Raw genomic sequence first — 22,341 nt, 5'->3', positions numbered from 1 at the left:
TTTAATCAGCTCCACAATATGCATCAGATTAAATAGATCTGCAAAGATGACATTACCATCTACAGAAAAGTTTTGAGTGAGTGAGAGAAATGCAGCAAGAAATACGAATTGGTGCTTACTGGTGCAAGTCTATAAAGCCAGAGTCCAAGGGTACCAATGTATGAAGAAATGAAAAACACCAGCTACAAAAAAATGGAACACACCTTTTCTTTCACCTAGTTTTCTTGGCTGTGCTGATTATTAATTGGGGGATAGTATTCACTGAGGGATGATAGCCTCCCTATTATTTGTTCAAGAACCTATACTTTGTGCCATATTGTCACAACGCAAAAATATTTTTGATCCTTTCCAACTGTTACACACACAATTCTGTCAGAGCCAAGGCTTTTGTACTGTTAGCCACATTAACACACGGAGTTGTACATTTCACAACTAATCATCAGCAACCTCAAGCAATCATATACAAAACAGCTGGAAGGAAGTGATCATATGAACATGTTGAAAATCACTTTCCTCTGTTGTCATTTATATTTTTCACTTTTCAGAAGTTTTCTTTTAAAAAACAGTTGGAATCCATTGTGAAACTTCCTTCAGGATAGGTTGGAGCTCTCAACAGACGTGCCTTTATGAAAATAGTCTTCGCATGATTGTAAAGTAATTAAGATTTTGCACATCTTGATTTCATAGCCAAACCCAAATGTACTAAAATGAAAATTGAAAGTCAAAATAATTTTCACAATAATACTTCAGATTTGTAGACTTGGCAAATGTTTGCATTATATGCAGTCCTACCAAGTACATGTCTTTTGCCATGGTCGCTACTTAAATAAAGGGCAATTGTTTTAGTTGTGACTGTTGAGACTGAAAGACCAGAATTTTATGAAATTTTATTTTATGAGGAATCAGCATTCATTTTCATGTGAATCCTCAATCCAAATTTAACTCTTGGATCTAAGGCATTTCCAAAATGCTGTGATGACAGGAGTACACCAAAATAAAAAGTAAGACTGGCTGGAGAAATGACCTTCAACTTCTGTATTTGGTGACAAAGTTTAATAGCTTTTGGCGCACTGCATGATGTAGATAAGATTCTCAATCACAATCCAATTAAATTCCACACATTAATTCTTTCTGGAATGTGCACAAATTAGCAGAAAACTGCTGGAAATACAAAAGGTTTGCCCAAGAGGCGAAATGGAAAGTTGAGGTGGTAGCAAGCGAAAGATGCTGTTGTAACAAAAGTCGTTTCTCTCCACCCCCACCCCCCCACCACCATTCCCCTCAAAATAGTTCATGAAGAACAGAAGAAATGTTGTGGGGAAAGGACATACAGAAAGAAAGACAGGCAAACAGACAGATAGACAGACAGACAGACATCATTATCATCACAATTACTGAAACTAACAAGATACATTAAGGAAACTAACTATTCCTTGTGGGATTCAGGTTACTTGTAAATTTATTCCCAAAATGAATGAAGATGCAAATGTTTGTGTGTCATAAATAATTCACACATCTTCAATGTCAAAAGTTAATTGACATTAAATGGCAATTTAGAATATATTTAAAGCAACACAAGTTAAAGAATAATGAACTTTATTTACAATTTTCACTGCTCATTAAGACTTTGCCAATTAATGAAAAGATTGATAATGACTATAATGTTAATCAGTTGCTGTGTTCATACAGTCTGTATATGTAATGTACATCTTTTATCCATCTCATCTTTCTCATTTGCTTTTACCTGTTGTCACTACATCAACTAGGCACATGCTGAAGTGTTAGTACTTAATTCATTATCTGAAAATTGATGTCTGAAAATTGTATGGCTGAAAAAAAAATGTCAGGCAACTTACTGTCTGGATGTCATCCAGTTATTGTTCAATATAGAGTGCACATTTATCAAGAGTAATGTCAGGGGCGAATCCATCACAGTAACTGCATTAACAAACCAATTGATTTTTCTATGCAATCTTTTGGCAAAATCATACCATGAAATATTTCCCTTGTGTCATTTGATTGCTTTGTCACTGCGCAATCTGTAGATAGAAACCACCTTTACATTGTTTCACCAGAATGGACTCAGTTTTTTAAAAAAATGGTATCAACAAAAATCGATTACATGAAACTGCCTTAAACAAGTTAATTTAGCAAGAAATAATGTTTAATATGTCATTCATGTAGTGAAATTTATAGTTCACAATACATACAAGCCAACTTTTAAGACAGTCTGCTTATATGCATGATAAATGCTCAAGCATTTCATTAATATTTAAGAGGGAAACATTTGGTAGTTCTTAGATAAATAATACTTTTGAGAAGTTTCTTTAAATGTCACACTATCTACATTTGGCATAGAGATTGACATTCGTATAGCTCCCCTGCACTCACTATTATTTTTGGAAAGCAAGTAAGTCAACAATAGGAAATTCACTGGACACTCCTTTCCCTGAAAACAATCTCACCCAATCAACCTCCGCTTAATGGCTCCAAAATTTGCTCTGACCCATTTCAGGACTCTAAACTACAAACCAGCTGCATCTTCTCCATAACTATTTTAAAACTAATACAATGATGGTCACTAAAACCAAATTGATTTATTGCACCCTCTCTAGTAGTTCCCTCTACATTGAATAAGGAAACTTTCTTGGACATATTTCACAAATTCCACTCTGACCGTGCTTTTTAAAATATGGCTGGTCTGTCAATATTAATGAAATTAAAATCTTCTGATACCATCCAATTATGTTTACAACTAGCTGCTCTCATTACATATCTGCTCCAACAATTCCCACTGACTATTGGGGGCCAATAGTACAATCAGAGTAACCGTTCCCTTCTTTAAGTTCCAACCTTTCAAGATGGCAGCTAGTCCAGTCAGAGCAGCCACTCCAGCTTCAACTAATAGGGTAATTATTCATTCTTTACATCTTTCTTATGATCGCAAGACACTGCTGGATATTAAGAACACCAAGTCTACCTCACTGGTGAGTTGTTGGACAGCAGATGAGCTCCACAGTATGAGCTTACTCAGCACTGTGTTACAGCCTGCTACAGTCATGAGATGGACAGCTGTGCATTCATTCTGCTGGAAATCTGGAAATGTGGCTCCAGGATACCATCCCTGAAGCAGCCATCCAACTGGAGGGTTTCATTTCTATTCAGGCTGACAGAATTCCCACAGTGGAGGTGTGTGTTAATAAGAACTGGTGTGTAACTGCTTTGGTAGTAATGACCCACAGTTTGTGGTAGAGCTCTTAATGGTCAAGTATATACTGAGGGAGTTCACTGCTATTGTGATTGTGGCTGTATACATCCCCCTCCCCACCCTGTGCTAATGCTAGAGAAGTGCTGCATGAGCCCTATAGTTCTGACTTGCAAATCACAAACCCCGATGGTTTCTTTATTGTTGCTGGAAACTTCAACCATACTAATTTAAAAATAATCCTGCCTAAATTCGATCAACATGTTGACTTGGTTACCGGAGGTGAGAACACATTAGACTGGTTTATACCAACATCGCTGATGCATACAAAGCTGTCCAACCTTGAATTCTCTGACCACTAATCTGTTATGCTAATTCCTGCATACTGACTAATTAAACATGACAAATCAGTTCAAAGGGAAATAAAGATCTAACCAGAAGGAACCACCCACCTCAATGTTACATGAAAACATGGAATTGAACATGTTCAGGGAGGAGCTATCTATGCCCTTAACATTGATGAATATTTGTGATCTGTGTCTGGCTACATAGATAAGTGGATTGAGGATGTGTCACCGTTATTAAACTCATCTATGTGAGGGCAACTCAGAAGCCATGGCTGACAGCAGAGGTATGGGCATGGTTGAGAGATTGGGATGCTGTCTTCAGATCAGGGAATAAGACAGTTCTCAGGCAAGCTTTCCCGCACCATCAGGAAGGTAAAAATGGGATTATATACAGAAAATATACAGCCATTTTTGTGACACCAGAGACCTGAGGTGCATGTGGCAGGGTATTCAGACCATAACAGACTACATATATCAGGATAGCTGCGTATGCAGGGCCCTTAGCATTGTCAACAATACTTCCCATCTGCCCAAGCTCTTTGACCCCCACCATCAGGCAGGAGGTAACAGAGAATTAGGACAAGAACTGTTAGGAAGGAAAACAGCTTCTTCCCCCACACTACTGAATTCAAAACTGCCACTACCCAGGTTTCATGTATGAAGCATCAGTAGCATTATATTGTTTACTTTTTAAAACTTGTATGGTATATGCACCATATTATTTGTTAATTTATTTGTAGTACTACTTTGTGTTATGTGTATGAGTTATGTGTACTGTGTTGTGTACCTTGGTCCGGAGGAACGTTATTTGGTTTGGCGTGATATACGAGGGGTGGTTGAAAGTCTCAGTCATAGTCATACTTTATTGATCCCGGGGGAAATTGGTTTTCGTTACAGTTGCACCATAAATAATAAATAATAATAGAACCATAAATAGTTAAATAGTAGCATGTAAGTTATGCCAGTAAATTATGAAATGAGTCCAGGACCAGCCTATTGGCTCATGATAAGTTCGTGGCCTGAGGTAGGAGTCAATTTTAGGTGCTCATTACATGCACCTGCAGTTCAACTCTGAGTGATTATGCAGAAAGTTTGAAGTTAATAACTCATCTCCTCTTACCTTAGGCCACGAACTTATCAATGACCCCTGCTGTGGACCACTTCCTGGAGGTCCAAGACGCCAACTTCTACAAAGAAGGGATTCCTATGCTCCATGATTGCTGAACTAAGCGTGTACATGTAGGAGGGGACTAGGTTGAAAAATAAATGTGCTAGGTTTTCTAAAATTGACTCTTTCTACCTTCGGCCACGAACTTCTCAATCACCCCGTGTGTATATTTGAATGACTGAGCTTGAACTTGATGTCACCTCAATGGATGATCCACCAAGATTATCCTCTCCAAGGGCCGTTGCATTGCCCATTCAGCAAGGCAACTCCTCCTCCTCTCTTACCTATACCTCAGAAATGTCTGTAGCATCTGTATCCTGGAACATTGAGCCACCATTCCTGCCCTTCCCTCAGTCATGGTTGTTATGTCTATGATATCCTCGTCCAGAGCCAGTCCACACCTTGAGCTGTCCTGATGATTAAACTGTCTCACTGACTTGTGCCATCCCATGATTTTTCATCAGCCACTCTTCTGATCAGAGTCCTTCTTCCCTACCACTAGTTAAACCCAACCGAGTAACACTAGCAAAATTTCTATGCCTTGATATTGGCCTCCCACTAGTACAGGTGCAACCAGTCTTTCTGGTACAAGTCATCCCTTTCCCAGAAGTTTCAATGATCCAAGAACTTGAATCCCAGCTCCCTGCTGGACTTAAAAACAATTAACAGTATCCAGCAGTTATAAAGCACAAGGGTCTACGCCCAAAATGTTAACTGTTTAGTCATTTCCATTGATGCTGCCTGGCCTGCTGAGTTCCTCCAGTAGTTTGTGTGTTGCTTAAATTACAAAGCATGTCTATTTGGAAAAATGCACTGTTTGAATTTTTGTATCCACATAATGCAATCCCCAAAAGAACATTGCTTCTATTGTTAATCTAATGGTGACAAACAGTAACCTTTTGGGAAATAAAGTAGTCTATTTGAGATCATCCAAATCAGAGAGTGGCAGATCTGACATTCCAGTTCATTTGTATATATTTTTACTAACACTTGCTAACAACTCTTCAGACTTGTCCAACATCACAAATTTTTGATGCTGCCAACTAAGAATCCAATTTTAGCTATTTTGCTAATACGATTCCTATGTGTGTGTGTGGCCAAACTGGTTAGAAAAATTGGTCCCAGATCTCAACCGCATCAATGTTACACATCTGGGATCTGGACATGTGTGTACGCCACAACAATGTCAAAGGACAAATAGATTTCCATTGCTCTTCATTTTTGTCCTTAATGAATCAGCAATTGATTGCAGTTTGCCCTCGGTCTTCATGGACCATTACTCTGCTGGCAACCCAGTGACAATATACACTCTGTGCCCACTTTATTAGGTACATCTGAAATTATCTGATCATTCAATCATGTGCAACAACTCAATGCATAAAAGAATGCAGACATGGTCAAGAGGTTCAATTGTTGTTCAGAACAAACATCAAGAAATGTAATCTAAGTGACCGTGGAATGATTGTTGATGCCAGACTGGGTGGTTTCAGTATCTCAAAAACTGCTGATCTCCTGGGATTTTCATGCAAAGTCTCTAGAGTATACAGAGAATGGTGCAAAATATATACATCTCCAGTGAGTAGCAGTTCTTTTGATTAAAACACCTTGTTAATGAGAGAGGTCAGAGGAGAATGATCAGACTGTTTCAAGCTGACACAAAGGTGACAGGAACCATGCACAACAATGGTGCGCAGAAGAGCATCTTTGAATGCACACCATGTTGAACCTTTGAAGTGGATGGGCTACAGCAGCAGAAGACCAGATCAGGTTCTCGGTTTCCACTGCGGTGCCAGCTTTACAGAACATTACACCAAGCCAAATAAAGTATTGCAACAGAAGCTAAGTTGTGGTAGTGAATTACATTTTTAGAAGAATAATTGTCATTGATAATTGTCCTTAAACTATAAACATGAAAATACAGGTTAACTTTTTGTTGTAGTGTGAACCAAGTCACACCTGTATTAAATTCACAAGTCAAGGTGGGGACTGAAGCACTTACGTTTTGAAGCAGGGATCTCCTGACAACAGTTGCATACCTATAGTAACCTGCAGAAAGAAAAAGCTTGTGTAAGAAACAAGGAAAAAAATGTTTCTTCCAAAAGAAATCTTCATTTGCTAGCTGATCAGGAAGCAGTAATTTAATCCAGGGATCAAGAAATTTCAAACAGAAATATTAGAAGGCATTAAAACCCCACATTTAAAAAAAATCACATAATTACTTCCTGCTCAACATTTTGAAAGTGGAATACGCATTTGTAATTTGCGACCACGATTTCCAATGTCTTGCTGACTGCACTGTCGTGACTGATAACCAACGCAGAGGGGTTTACAAGCAGTACTCAGACTACAGTCAGCACAAACTAAAGCATTAGACTACCCTTATGGCTTACTGGATGACTGGTGCTACCAGACTTTCCATCATTTCCAAATATGTACAAAGATATGTAGTTACATAGAAAACCAAATGATTAAAATAAAAATACAATTAAAAAATATAAGTATATACGTGTGTGTGTGTATGTATATATATATATATATATACACACACATACATACACACACACACACACACATATCCAGAATTGCATCAATGTTAATGGAATTTCCAAGTACCATCACACACCAGTGCACAGGTACAAGATATCTAGAACTAACAAACTACAGCCAGTTAGCATTTCTCTAGGAATTGCATGCTAAGGATGACAGTAGTTTGGTTACCTACTGTTGACCACAGTGCAATACTCACCCCTGCCCCCCCCCCGCCAAAGGTTCTGCGCTGTGGAGTCCATACAGCAGACTGCATGCTTGTAAGTTGGTATGCAGTTACAAAACAATACACATCAAAGTTGCTGGTGAACGCAGCAGGCCAGGCAGCATCTCTAGGAAGAGGTACAGTCGACGTTTCAGGCCGAGACCCTTCCTCAGGACTAACTGAAGGAAGAGTTAGTAAGAGATTTGAAAGTTGGAGGGGGAGGGGGAGATCCAAAATGATAGGAGAAGACAGGAGGGGGGGGATAGAGCCAAGAGCTGGACAAGTGATTGGCAAAAGGGATACGAGAGGATCATGGGACAGGAGGTCCGGGAAGAAACCTCCAACCTGATGGCATGAACATCGACTTCTCTAACTTCCGCTAATGCCCCACCTCCCCCCCGTAGCCAATCTGTTATTTATTTTTATACACACATTCTTTCTCTCACTCTCCTTTTTCTCCCTCTGTCCCTCTGAATATACCCCTTGCCCATCCTCCGGGGTCCCCCCCCCCCACTTGTCTTTCTTCCCGGACCTCCTGTCCCATGATCCTCTCGTATCCCTTTTGCCAATCACCTGTCCAGCTCTTGGCTCCGTCCCTCCCCCTCCTGTCTTCTCCTATCATTTTGGATCTCCCCCTCCCTCTCCCACTTTCAAATCTCTTACTAACTCTTCCTTCAGTTAGTCCTGACAAAGGGTCTCGGCCTGAAACGTCGACTGTACCTCTTCCTAGAGATGCTGCCTGGTCTGCTGCGTTCACCAGCAACTTTGATGTGTGTTGCTTGAATTTCCAGCATCTGCAGAATTCCTGTTGTTTGCAGTTACAAAACTTAGGCAAACCTTCATTTTAAGGTTGGAGTATAAAAGCAAGGAATTTGTAATGCAATAAGAGTGCGGCTTTTGTAAGTTGCTCCAACATTGGTATATTCCTTTTTATCCAAGTTAGAATATAGCAATATCGGAGCAACTTACATTAACCCAATTTATTCCCGGGAAGAGGAGAGTGTAGAAAATAGCTCTATGTCTTTCTGCATTACAGAAGTGCCTGTGCTTAAAAATAAATCAAATTTTCACATCCATTTCAGTCAACTTAGTCTTCCTTTTTCTTTTTATGTTACTGGAGTTGAGGAGAACAAGAGGTGATCTGATTGTAACATACATGATTCTCAGGCAGACATGATAAGTGCTCAGCTGCTGTTTCCTTTAGCTGTATTCCAAAACTCAGGGCTTTAGCCTCGGGAAGAATGGCCTGTCATTAATTCCGCCCCCGCCCACCCCCCCCCAATTGAGAAGGTTGCTGACCTTGAGGCATCCATTCTTCTTAAAGTACAGTGGTCATTTAATATAGTTAAGCCAGAATCAACCAATACTAAGATTGCTGAGGGAATCAAGGAGAATAAGCTGGGGTGGTGGGATGGGAGGAAATATTCAGGTTGAAAATTAGACAAGGCAGAAGACTCACTGATTTGATAGAAAGCTGAACTGTTTTGAATTTTCACTTACAGCAGCTAAGGCTTTGTTTTTTTTAAACAATGTTCTTATTTTAAAAACTATTTTAAACACCTATGTCCTCTATCACCAACTGTACCTTGAGGATGGAATTGTCCTGCCGAGTATTCTTTGTGTCATAACCCTCTAGTAAACAGCAGCGTGCAGTGGAGCCTGACCCTGCAAACTCCGCCAGATTGAGATCAGCAAACCCAAGCTGGTAGAGATAATAAAAACAACAAGGATCATAGTAACACTGGACAACAAAATCAATGAAATCAAAATAATTTTATTCTCATTACTACACCATACTCTTAATATTTTCTTACAATTTACAAAAAATAATGTTTATTGATACCATTACTGGAGGCTGTCTCATGCATAATAAGGTTATTATTCAATTTATTAATTCTAAGCTTTATTTTTCCATTCTACAACAGAAGAATTTTCCATCAGTAGGAAAGCTGCTTGACCGCATGTCTCTACAAACTGGCATGACGTTCTCAAATTGTACAGTGAATCAATGCTTATGTAGAAGTAATGATTAAACAACAAAATACATTGCCCATGCTGATTTGGGCATGCAAAAGTGAAAACTAATCTGCAATTACTTTTAACAATCAAATACAAACTGAAAACACAAATGTACTTTTCAGTTGAACGGACATTAAAGATGCATCACTTTATATACTATAAGGTCAGGCCAAATCCAAAAATCAGACATTTGTCGATAAATGAAGGGAAAAAAATAACAGTAGTTTAAAATAGTTAAAGGATTATTAACGGATTTTTAAAAACACCATGATTGTCTGCAAATCAATTGTGCAAATCCTGTTTTGCGGATAGGGTAGTGTTTCAAGAATCATTATCACTACCCCAGGAAAAATGACACACAAAACATATCCAATGAACTTGAACTAAACTAATGAAAGTATATTGATTAAAAGGTGCTATATATTTGAGAAAATCTGATTCAGGTTTTACAAAATATTTAGAAGTATCTTAATAAAACCAAAATACTTTTGAGGGAGTGGCACTGCAATGATTATAGTGGCAAGTAGTGTCTGTCCAGTACAATGAAGTCAAGTAAGCTCATGGAACGGATTTGATGGACTAAGTAGCCCAATGCTGCTCCTGTGTTTTGCAGTCTTATGGTCTAAATTAGCCTGGGATCACAACAGAAAAAGTAAATTGGATTTAAAACAAAATCCCCTACAAGGCTGTTAAGTACACATGAAATCAGGAAGTGTTACTGTCTTTAGGATAGAGAGATAAATACAGAGTTCAAGCATGCATCTGTAGTCATCATTTATAGTTACATCCATCTATACTGCAGTGCCTAATGATAAACTACTTCTGTGGTTCAAAGAAATCACTATAATTGATCAGTTCTTATCCTGTTGCTAATCAATCACAGTAAACAGGCAATGCTATAATTTACAGTACAAAAGCAGGGAGGATATGCCTCAATTATGTAGGACACTATAAAGACCACATGTAGACTACTGCATATAATGTTAGTGTCTTTATTTAAGGATGGATATAAATAAGTGCCTTGGGAACAGTTCAGAGATAATTTACCAAACTGCTGTCTGGAATGGCCATTTTGTTCTTAGAAAGGTTGGAAAGGCTAGACATAAATTAGCTGGAACTTAGAAGAATGAAAATTAGCGACTAAAACACAGGGGATCTTGACAAAGTGGATGTGGAGACTGTCTCTTCCTTATGGAAGAATCTAGAATTTAGGGTCACTATTTGAAAATTAAGGGTTGCCAATTTAAGTCAAGAAATAAGCTGAACTGTTTTTCTCTGACAAGCTTGCAACTCTATGTAATGTACTGTACTTTAAATAAACAGGAGATTCAGTTCTCAACTTTTAATATTCACCATCAGCATTGGAAGGCAGCACCATACATTTTAATGGCCTACTAGATACATGTGTTTGCCATCGAGGGAGTTTAATGAATGTCATTGTTAACACTGCAGATTAAATATTGAATTTAGACTATACAATACTGTAGGAGGTGCTAATCTCAGACTCATTGTTTTAATCTTTCCTGAACCCATCACAGAGAAAGTAGTAAATACAAATTAAACTTCTAGATCCATGATGCAAGGAACAACTTAAGCTTAACAAGTCTTCTTAAGTTAGCACAAGATTTTTAACATTTTCTTGGAAAGCATTATGAAAGCAATTTAATTGACAGCAGAAAATTAGCTTTCACTTTCCTTGTCCAGTAGCTATGGTTGGACAGGGACACTTGGAATGCCCAGGACAAGGACTACAGATTTAGGTTTTACTATAATACTTTCATCAATATTCAGATATGTGCAAAATCTTCAAAAAGTGGATTCTAAACAGAGAATTGCCATCTCTGCATATAGCACCATTACTCCCTCCTTAGACTGGGGAACTTTGGAAACCTCACAATGTTTAAGGGAAATGTGCAGACTTTTGCCATCGTGGCAAGCACATGCTGAACTTGTAACTTTGGCAAGTTTTATGAGATTGAAGACAAAACTATGCAGAAAAGATTAAATACAGATATTTGCGGAGCTTAATCCATTTACAGTTGAAATGACAGGTGAGCCAATTTCCAGAGCTGGAGGGAAATAAAAATGAAAGGACTTCCAGCAATGTTTCTCATTGTTTAATCCTGAAAAGTCCTGGAAACATGCATTGATTAACAGAAAGTAGGAGTGAACTGGAATGAGGTGGAGGAGGAAAAAAAAATGGGGTTTTAAATTGTCTGGGTGATAGGGCAAGGATAGAGAAAATGATTGAGGAAAAGAAAACCTTATTTTCTCAAAAGATATTCATTCTAACAATCTATGATGAAGCAAAATTGAGTTCTTGTTCCTAGATAAAAGGAAATATAAAGTAGAACATTTATCTCTATCAAAAATATATTTGTTTTGATTTACATTTTTTACCTACATGCTAAATTAAACATTTTACTGCTCAGATCTTTAGATGACAAGTTCATTTAAATTCACTATCTAGTACTGTATTTGATCCAAAATTCTTGTCAGTGAAACGAAGTCAGTGGCTCCAACACAAAACATCAGATCCCAAGCATTCTATCCCTCCATTAGTTTCTCGCTTTGATGCACATACAAGTTATTCACCCTAATTCTGCCAATTTTAGAACCATGATACCAGATGTTGAGGGTTTTAAGAAATTTACATCTGTGTGAAGGAGAATTCATTGAAGCATTTAATAGAATAAAGCAGTTAGTGTTCTGAACCAGATAACCCCAAGAGCCAGAGCAGGAAGAACAGCTGAAAAAAAAAAGAATCGAGTATGTTCATACTTTTGTTTAAGTGATGAAAAGATGCACTCTGGAAGAGGAAGAAACTCCAGGAGTATTAAAATCCCAGGTTAATTGAAACAGAATATTCAAACACTGAATCACCTGAAATGTAATACCAAATTGGAAATGGGGTGGTATGGTAGCATAGCTGTTAAAACATCACTTTACAGCATCAGCTTTCACCGATCGGAGTTCAATTCCTGCCACTGCTGCAATTGTTCTCCCCACAACCATGCGTTTTCTCTGGGTGCTCCAGTTTTCTCCCATATTCCAAAGACATATGGTTAGGGTTAGAGAGTTGTGCATTCTATGCTGGTGCCCAGCACAATTCTTGCTGATTTGATTTGACGCAGACATCACATTTCACTATTCGTTTGCTTTGATGTACATTTAACAAAGTTAATGTCTTAAAATATTATGCATTACAGAAACCACCTTCTCGCTTAGATAACTAGCCCTGCAAGTTAGCATAATTAACATGAAAGCACGCTACACCCTTATATTATTTTTCAAAAACATTTATTATTTGCCTTACCTCCTAGATAATGCTAGTTTTAAGATGGCTATTCACTATTTATAGCAACAATACCCTTAACATTTCTGTGACAAACTTGGTGCATGTCCAATAGCCAGCTGAGATTATGCTTAAAATAAAATGTACGTACAACTGCATCAACTGTTATCTTGCAGACTCACCATAGCAACTGTAACAGGGAACAATGTTAAAAATGTTATTTCCCTGTTGATGAATATATTGAAGGACAACTCAATTTTTTCCTTTCAGGGACAAAAGGAGGTGATTTAGCATTACTGGGGAACATTATTATACTTAAGGCATTCCCAGAAAGCAGTGAAAAAGAGCAAAATACTAGGAGCATTTGGAAATCTTGGCACACAGAGGTGACAATATGTAGGCCTATTTTTCCTGATCGACTGCATAAATATGGAGAGGAAACAAATGGTGTTGCATTATTATTGAAGTTGACCATATTTTCTCAAAAACACCTAGGAGTCAGAGTTGATGTCATAAAATTTCTGGGAATGCAAACAAGCATGACATTTTGCACACAGTTGAATCCCACAAAATAAAGAAGGAACTAAGTGAGCATATTTAACATTAAAAAAAAACTGGGGAATTTCAGCATAATTCTGGAAAAACCTGAATAACCAGCTACTCTATGTCTACATTAACATCCGCCTACATTAGAGGAACATGCAGATGATGGCCTTTTTTTTTAAACATCTTATTCAAAGGAATGTGGCTTCACAAGCACAGTATTCACTCATGACTGCATTAATTGCAATTGGGTGCTCAAGGTCAGGACTGAACTCAAACATCTGACCTTTGCGAGAATTATACTAACTGATACAGAGGCCTCTGGCTTTAAAGTAGAATTGCAATTGATTTGGGAAACAAAATATTAGGCTTAAATAAAAGTAACAACAAGTGGGAACAGGCTTGATAGAATGATGCCTGAGGCAAGGTGCTTTCTAATAAATGATATTTTATTTCACACCAAACTAAATTTTGCATAATGATAACATTTTGACCAAATTAACTCCTGGACTTCACATCATACCATTCCGTTTATGACCAACATGCCATCATTTGCTGGAGGTGTATAATATTACCTTAGAGTACGCCTTTCCACCTTTCAGTTCCTGCAACAAAATGGAAAAGATTAATACTTTTTTTTTAAAAACACACTATTCTTAGCTTTATTCAAGGATAAAATGGATATATGAAAGTTTACTAATGTAGTGTTTTAAAAATCTTGAAAAATATCTTGGTTATTTTAACATAAAATAAGAAAATGTTGGTATTCCAAGATTTCCAACAAGGCTTTGATTGGAAGAGGACAAATCATGAAGAATGAAATGTAATTTTTAAGGTCTACAAGTCATTAGAAGCAAAATTAAGAATTAAGTTAAAAAGAAAGAACCAAATTTTGGAATGATAATGAAAATCTCAAATCCATGCAAAACACCTGTATCTGAAGTGTGTAGTCTAAAATGTTCAATAGGATACCCCACTCAACGTACATATTAAGAATGCTTTAATGTTGAATCTTTCTTTGAGTGGAGCATTAAAACATATATCACTACAGACAATACACTACTTCAGCATGATTTGTTAATAAAAATGTTTTATACTTAGCAATGAGTATTAAACTGTGTGCTTAAAAAATTAAATGCAACAGACTGGAATCCAAACTTGCAGCTTTAAAAGTTTAGATCCATCCAATACTTACAATACTCAACTTTTGCTGTTCCTTCACTGTGATGAGCAAATATTTTTCAACATTCATCTAGCACATAATTGCCCAGACACCGACAAGTGAGAGAAGGTAACTACAAGTTGAACATCTCATGCTGTTCTAAGCTTCTCATAAAATAGTCCAAGCAACAGTTAATTAACCAGACTGAGGAATCTTCACTGGTTCTGATTACAAGTTTAAAAAATGGATACAAAGTGCGTTTCATTTGTTCAATGCAGGGGAGGTGAAATAACAAAAGGAAGACATAGGATCAGGTGAGAGAGAACACACAAAAATACTAACATTAATGTATTTTAAAAAATAGAAAGCTTGAGGTTTTTTTTTGAGGAATTGAAACTTCACACAAAATAAAATTTAAGGGTCAGCAGTAATTATTATTTAAGCATTTAATCCAAAATTTTGTAGTCTCAATTTTTCCAGGCACTTTCACAGCAAGATTAGTGCTGAGTATTCCAAACAAGGAACTGAGAGACGGTAGTAGCAAGAGGTATCAGAAGTTGCTATGAGATTTACTCTATAATAAAGGGTATGTGTTCTGTAACAAAGACTGGACAACTATGAAAAACAGTTCCTCATGCAAACATCCCACCAATAAGATGAGAAAGGGATAAATAACTAAATGGGAAAAGAAAATGGTTCAGCAATCAAAAAAAGCTTTAACTATAGAGTTGCATTTTGATCAACTGATATTCACCATCATTGAACATGTTCAACATTGAGAAATTTTGCCTCTTCACAAAAAAGTTAAACAGAAAAGAAAATCTATTTTATTTCACAGTAGAAACATTTATTTACAAAAGTCATGAATTTTCAAGATACTCACCTTACGTACAGATACTCTGCAAATGCAAGGATCTAGTACACCAGTTGCAGGATTTGCACTCATCTTGCAGATGAAAGAAAATTTTTTCTTCCAACGAACACAATTCTCCTGAACTTCCTCTCTGTGAAGAGATAACAAATTTGCTAGTTTCTGCTTTTATCTCATTCTCATCAATGATTTTAAATCAAGCACAACTTCAAATGAGATTTTTCTATGGGTGGAGTCTCTGTTTCAGTTTCTTCTGACAGTTTGCCACAACCACCACTGCACATCTCTTCCAACAGTGGGTGTAGTGTACATCCCTAAGTTTTGTTTGTTACCTCAAATTTGTAAGTTATGCTCTTTCTTTTGCAGGAAGTCAGACTAGGAGAACTTCCAAATGGAATAAGCGGTTTTATCAAGGAAGTGTAAGAGAGCTGTAAAATTTCAAGTTCTTCCCATCCCCCCCCCCACCACCATACAATTTTTTTATTGTACACATGATTTTTTTGTGTTCTATCGCTGAGCAGCAGTGAATCATCTGATTGGCCTATCAGAGTTCTCTTTGGCATTTCTGATCTGGCTATTGTTCACAATTGCACTTAATAAAAAAAATTACAATCCAAGGCAGCCATGGTCATAATTGTAAAGGTGCAATGCTAGAGAGATTGCAATTTTAGAGATCCTTCAACTAAACTATAATTAACATTTATTTGGATGAAGCAGAGTCTCAAAAGCCATCAGCATACTAGTGAGAGGACACTAAAACATTCAGAATATGACCCCAGTTTCTGTTATACCTGGTCAAAAAGGATTCTGCTCTGTTCAAGAAGCATTGCAGACGTAGTCAAAGGATGTAAAGAGACAGTGGGTTTGAGAGATATACTTTGTTTTTGGTGATAACTTGCAAAATTAAAATCCTATTTTAGAGCATCAGTTTTCCATGACCAGAAAAAAAATTAAATCAGCTTTAAAGTATTGTGCTGCAGTGACTTTAATACAACTTTCTTACCATGTACATTTGACAGGACATATATTCACTTAACTTTACTATGGCATTTGTTTAGTTTGAGACTATATATTTAGTAAGACTGACATGCTTGCGTCACACATGGAAACAGGCTGAAGGGCAATCTTGAACTTCAATAGAATAAATTATGTGATGAATTGCAAGCACTGAAAAGATAGGCTGGCACTAATTTCTTAAAGTTAACTCATAATAAAAATATATATACAAAAGAAAAAAACCTGCAAAGTCTTTAATTCTCCATTTTGTTGGTCGATACACTCAGTGTGGCTGGTTTATGCATGGTATTTGTACATAGCACCATTGCCACTCATGTGGCTCCCTGGAGTGATACACCCTGCCATTGTTTGATGGGCTTTGCCGCTGACACAACTGCCCTGTTGCTTTAATCTCTACAAAATAATTCAACTCAGACATAAAAGAGTCAATGCAAATTAACTCGGAGCTAACTCTTAGTGTCCCTGCACCAACTTCAATTCAGAAATAAAACGAGCAACTGCAAAGAATGAAAGCAAATTAGCTGTCAACTTTTAACAACTAAATCTCTTGACAAAGCTTAGATATTAAAGATTAAACATCTTAGGCTTGCTATTTGTGCAAGAGCTGCTGACGGTTAATTCACATGCACTTAAATGCCTCAGCCAACCTGTAAGGACAAGAAATAGCAGTAAACCTTTCAACCCCTCAGGCCTGTTCTGCCTTCAACAAGTTCATGACTAATGTTCTTTTGTAGTACTACTTTCCATCTTGCCATTATATCCCTTAATGATACACCAGAACATTATAAACTAATGCTTATAGCCTCCCTGTTCTTGTATTCTAAGCTTTGGCTAATGAAGGCAGGTAGAACATAAATAGGACAGGGACAGGCCCACATCTCATGTCTGTGCCAAACTAAACTAAATCTCTTCTGCCTGCACATGATCCATTATCACTCCATTCTTTGCATGGTTGTGTGTTAATCATAAAGCCTCTTAAGTGCCACCTTCATACCTGGTTCTACCACTACACCTGACAGTCTGTTCCAGGCATCTACCACTGACCTTACACGTCTTTGAACTCCCACCCCACCACCTAAAATACATATGCTTAAGTGTTTAACATTTCTACCCTGGGAGAATAATTATCACCATCTCACTGTTGATGCCTCTCATCTTCTTAAAATTTCTATCATGTACCCTTTCTACACCATTGCTACGGGGGGAGGCAGGGAGAAACCATAAGAATTGCACATGATACTCCAAATGCAGCTCAACAAATGTTTTGCATAGTTGCACATGACTTTCTTATTCTTAAATTCAATGACAACCAATTAAGGCGAGCACATCACGTGCTTTCTTTACCACACTACTTACTTACCTGACCACTTTCAGGGAGCTAAGACTTGGACGCCAAGGTCCACCTATATATCAATGCTATTAAAAATTCCTACTATTAACTGTACATTTTCCTCTTACATTTGATGGCAAAAGTGCAACACCTCACACTTTCCTGGATGAAACTCCATCTGGGATTTCTCAGCCCTATCTGCAAGCACCCCTTATATTTTCAACATCTTAATGTCTAATCTGTGCAACATCTTCAGAATTTTGGATTTGTACACAGGGGCTTCTTTGTTCCACAATACTCTCTAGAGCAGGGGGTTCCTAACAAGCAGTCATTGGACCCCTCTGTTAATGGTAGGGGGTCCATGGCATAAAATAAAATTGGGAACCCCTGTTCCAAAACATGAAAGTTTGCTACATTTTCCCCAAAATAAATCAACTGACATTATAGTTAATTCCATCTGCCACTGCTTTGACCACTGATTAATATCATCCTGTAACCTACAAGAACTCTTACCTTTTTTTGTTTCATGTACAGACTTGTGACTCATTGTGCCTTCATTTACATTCAAACTTTTAAAGCATACAAAAGAACCAGTACTGATCCCTTGAGTACACTATTGTCTATAGGCTTCCATTACAAAATCTATTCTCTACCATCACCCTTTGCCTCCTTTTACTAAATCAACTTCATATTCCATCTGCAAACTTGCCCTGGATTAGGTGGGTTCCAAACTTTTGGACAAGTCTCTTGTGGAACTTTGCCAAAGACCTTACTAAGTCCATGTTGACTACATCAACTGCAATGCTCCTAGCAATATAATTTGTTACCTCTTTCTTAAAAAAAAGTCAAATAGGACCTCCCAACAAAATACGCTGGCCATTTTTGATTAATTTTTGCTTTTTCAAATGCAGATTAATAACGTTCTTCAGATTTTTTTTGTTAAATTCTCTAATACTGACATTAGACTCAGCATTAAATCCTTCCTTAAATAAAGCAAGCAATATTTTGGAAATATCAAAATGATACCTGGAATGGGTGGGTTATTTTTGAGGAAGGGACAAACTGCTAGGTTTGGAAGAGTGACTGGAGATTACTTTGAATTGTAGTGGGTTGTGGCTGGGTGAGCTGAAATTTCTTGGAGAGTTTCAAGCCCCCTGCATCATCTGTGGTAATAAATTTAACATTATTGGAGGCTGGAACTACGTAGAGGTCTAAAAAGAGAAGAGAAGCTGAGGCTTGCTTCTGAAGAAAAGTGCACTCGTCGGAAAAACAGCACCAAGACAACACTGGAGAACAGCACCTTCAAGTGCAGTCGATGCAGCCGAGACTGTCACTCCCATGTGGGCCTCTACAGCCGCAACAGACGTTGCTCTAACACAGACTGAAGCAAGACTTTCCAGGTGCAGATCCATGGTCTCGCAAGACTAACGGATGCCACCAACCAACCAACATTGCTTTCTTCCACGTATATTCTTTGAGTGAACTTTATGTGTATCTCTTATGTTCAGGTATGATTTGTGAATTCTGAAAGGGCAAATTTCTGCTACCCTGACTAATAGCAGTAATGAGGAAATTGTTTGTGTCTTTGGAACTCCCTGCTTCAAAGTGTAGTGAAAGCAGAAACCTTGCAGCTTTTAATGGCAGAGGTAGATACATACTTGATAGCAAGGAGATGAAAGCTTACTGCTGGCAGCCAGGAATCAGATCGTCTACAATCTTATTAAAATGGCAAAGCTGTTCGAGGGGGTTGATTGGACTAATCCTTGCCTAATGTACGTTTGCATTCATCACCTCTGAATGAATGAATTTCTCATTATTTCAGTGCTAAATTGTCTGTTCCTTATTCTGACACTGTCCCCCACAGTTCTAGAATCAACCAGCCAGGGATACATCCTTCACACATCTGTGTATTATACTATTGAGAGAGGAGGAACTACTTTCTCCTCTCGTCAGCTGAATTGGCCGTATGAATATTGAAAAATTCTGTCAGTACCCTGGGATGGAAAAAATAAATCATATTCTCAGCCTGTCAAAAGCCAGGAACTGACATTTTCCCTTATGTAATGAATGCACGTGACGTGTTAAGGATACATCTGTGAGGGATGTGTATGAACAAGGACAATGAAGAGCTAGAAAAAGGTTACAATAAAAGATTTTTCTGCTTCAGCTCAAATGCCAAAAGACTTGCCAAAAATCTAGAGAGGATTTGCAGAAGTTATTAAATATTTTAAGGTGCCAAAAAATTACTATAACTAACTTTGGAAAGAGAAGCACATGAAATAATGTAAAAAAAAGATGCAAGAAATCTTGCAGTAATAACCATTTTCTAGCAACTTCCTCCATTATATATTCCTTTACCCACATTTATAATGGAAATAGTACATATAACCTAGTCACATTGTAATTACACATCCCACCAGTGTCTCTGTAATAACACCCTTGCACGTTCAACCTGCCAGGCTGACATAGATCATTTTATTATACAAAAGGACTCGAGTGTTTAAAATTAAGCTATAAAAATACAAACAAGTACTTAAGAAAATGGAAACTGAATCAGGTTGCTGCAACTTTGTCAATTTATCAAAGGGCCTCATATCTCCTTCAGCATCTGAAAGCACATGGCTTAGATTCCCCATATATAGTATTAAAGATGGTTGAGTATTCACCCAACTGATCTTCCCTCCTACAGGAAAATAGAAAAAAAAAATCCAATTATCATTCTCACCTTACTAATAATCATGCTTTCAAATCTGTGACCTTGCTTCTCAGTCATACAGTGAAAAAACAGGTACTTCAGCCCATATCAATGCCAATCGTCAAGTACCCATTGATAGTAGGCCCAATTTCTGCCATCAGCAGCTTTTTGAAATTTTATAAATGGAAGTAGTTGTAGGCCATGAGCTCTGGGATTCTAATCTTCGGACTCAAACAGTTAGCTCTTGGTTGCAGGGAAGTCCATTTTAAAAATGATACTTGATAAACTTAACATTTTTCAGTAATACTTCATAATTTATTGTAAAAAAAGTTACTTATTAAACATTTATATCAACTTCATAGATAATTAATACCAATATTCAATCATAAACTAATGTTTCTACATTGAGGATCCAAACCACCAACACAACCCTGATCCAACCTAATATTTATAAAAGAGCAACAAGATGGGGCAAGAAAATCCTTGTCTTTCATTTAAGACATTTCAATAGACAATAAGTGCAGGAGCAGGCCATTCAGCCCTTCGAGCCAGCACCACCATTCACTGTGATCATGGCTGATCATCCACAATCAGTACCCTTTTCCTGCCTTCTCCCCATATCCCTTCACTCCACTATCTTCAAGAGCTCTAACTCTTTTTTGAAAGAATCCAGAGAATTGGCCTCCACTGCCTTCTGAGGCAGAGCATTCCACAGAACCACAACCCTCAGTGTGAAAAAGTTTTTTCTCAACTCGTTCTAAATTGTCTACCCCTTATTCTTAAACTGTGGCCTCTGGTTCTGGACTCCCCCAACATCGGGAACATGTTTCCTGCCTCTAGCATGTCCAATCCCTTAATAATCTTATGTTTCAATCAGATCCCCTCTCATCCTTCTAAATTCCAGTGTATACAAGCTCAGTCGCTCCAATCTTTCAACGTATGACAGTCCCGCCATCCCAGGAATTAACCTCGTGAACCCACGCTGCACTCCCTCAATAGCAAGAATGTCCTTCCTCAAATTTGGAGACCAAAACTGTACACTATATTCCAGGTGTGGTCTCACCAGGACACTGTACAACTGTATTTCATAGAAATACTTCCTGTACAATGGAACAGCTATGGTATCTGGAATTACTACGAGCTTCATTCTTCATAGAACTATGTACTTCATTGAATTTGAAAAGAGTATTCTTTCAAAGAATTGACAGGGAAATTCTGATATAAAAATTATTTCACATTCTAACTTATTTAAGCGACAAATTATTTTAAAGGGACTGAATTTGAACTCCAAAACCAAATTTCTTTGATCAAGGTTACGAGTTCTTGAGCAATACAATATCCTTGCAGAGGAAAAAGGTGGAATGGAAAGCAGCCAAAAGGTAATTGCTAGACAGATATTTGAATGACTTTGTATATTATCAAGGTCAGATTCTCAAATCTATAGAAGATAAATAGGTTGTGCTATTCCTAAAGAGGCTAGAACACCTTGGAAGTTAAGAATGCCATGGAATTGTATTGTGTTAACAGAATCAAAATTCAAAGTAAATTTATTATCAAAGTACATTTATGTCACCATATACTACCCTGAGATTCACTTTCTTGTAGGCATACTCAATAAATCTATAATAGAATAATAACCATAAAAGAATCAATGAAACACCGCACCAACTGGGCATTCAACCAGTGTGCAAAAGACAAACTGTGCAAATACAAATAGAAAGAAATAGTAATAAATATTGATAACATGAGATGGAGAGTCCTCAAAAGTGAATCCACAGGGGATAACTTCACGCCCATCACTGAACTGTTCCCATAACCTGTGGTTCAAAAGCCTGATGTTTGAGGGGTACTGAACCTGGTGGTAGCAGCAAGAGAAGAGCATGATTTGGGTAGTGGGGGTCCTTGATAATGGATGCTGCTTTCCTTGACAATACTAT

At 37.6% G+C, this 22,341-nt stretch overlaps 1 protein-coding gene across 3 annotated transcripts in view; it reads right to left on the bottom strand.

Moving 5' to 3' along the window:
* The window catches only part of LOC140186261 (early estrogen-induced gene 1 protein-like), a 105,524-nt gene that overhangs the window by 28,691 nt on the left and 54,492 nt on the right, over positions 1-22,341 (bottom strand). For all 3 annotated transcript variants that reach the window (XM_072240307.1, XM_072240308.1, XM_072240309.1), the window contains exons 2-5: positions 15,375-15,495; positions 13,905-13,934; positions 9,058-9,174; positions 6,720-6,766 (exon numbers count right to left, since the gene is read on the bottom strand). In XM_072240307.1, the coding sequence (XP_072096408.1) occupies positions 6,720-6,766; positions 9,058-9,174; positions 13,905-13,934; positions 15,375-15,495 (315 nt within the window). The remainder of the gene's footprint in view (positions 1-6,719; positions 6,767-9,057; positions 9,175-13,904; positions 13,935-15,374; positions 15,496-22,341) is intronic.

The sequence above is a fragment of the Mobula birostris genome, chromosome 22 (assembly GCF_030028105.1).
Source record: "Mobula birostris isolate sMobBir1 chromosome 22, sMobBir1.hap1, whole genome shotgun sequence".
In the NCBI taxonomy this organism is placed as follows: Eukaryota; Metazoa; Chordata; class Chondrichthyes; order Myliobatiformes; family Myliobatidae; genus Mobula; species Mobula birostris.
This window is presented reverse-complemented; position numbering and strand designations above follow the sequence as displayed.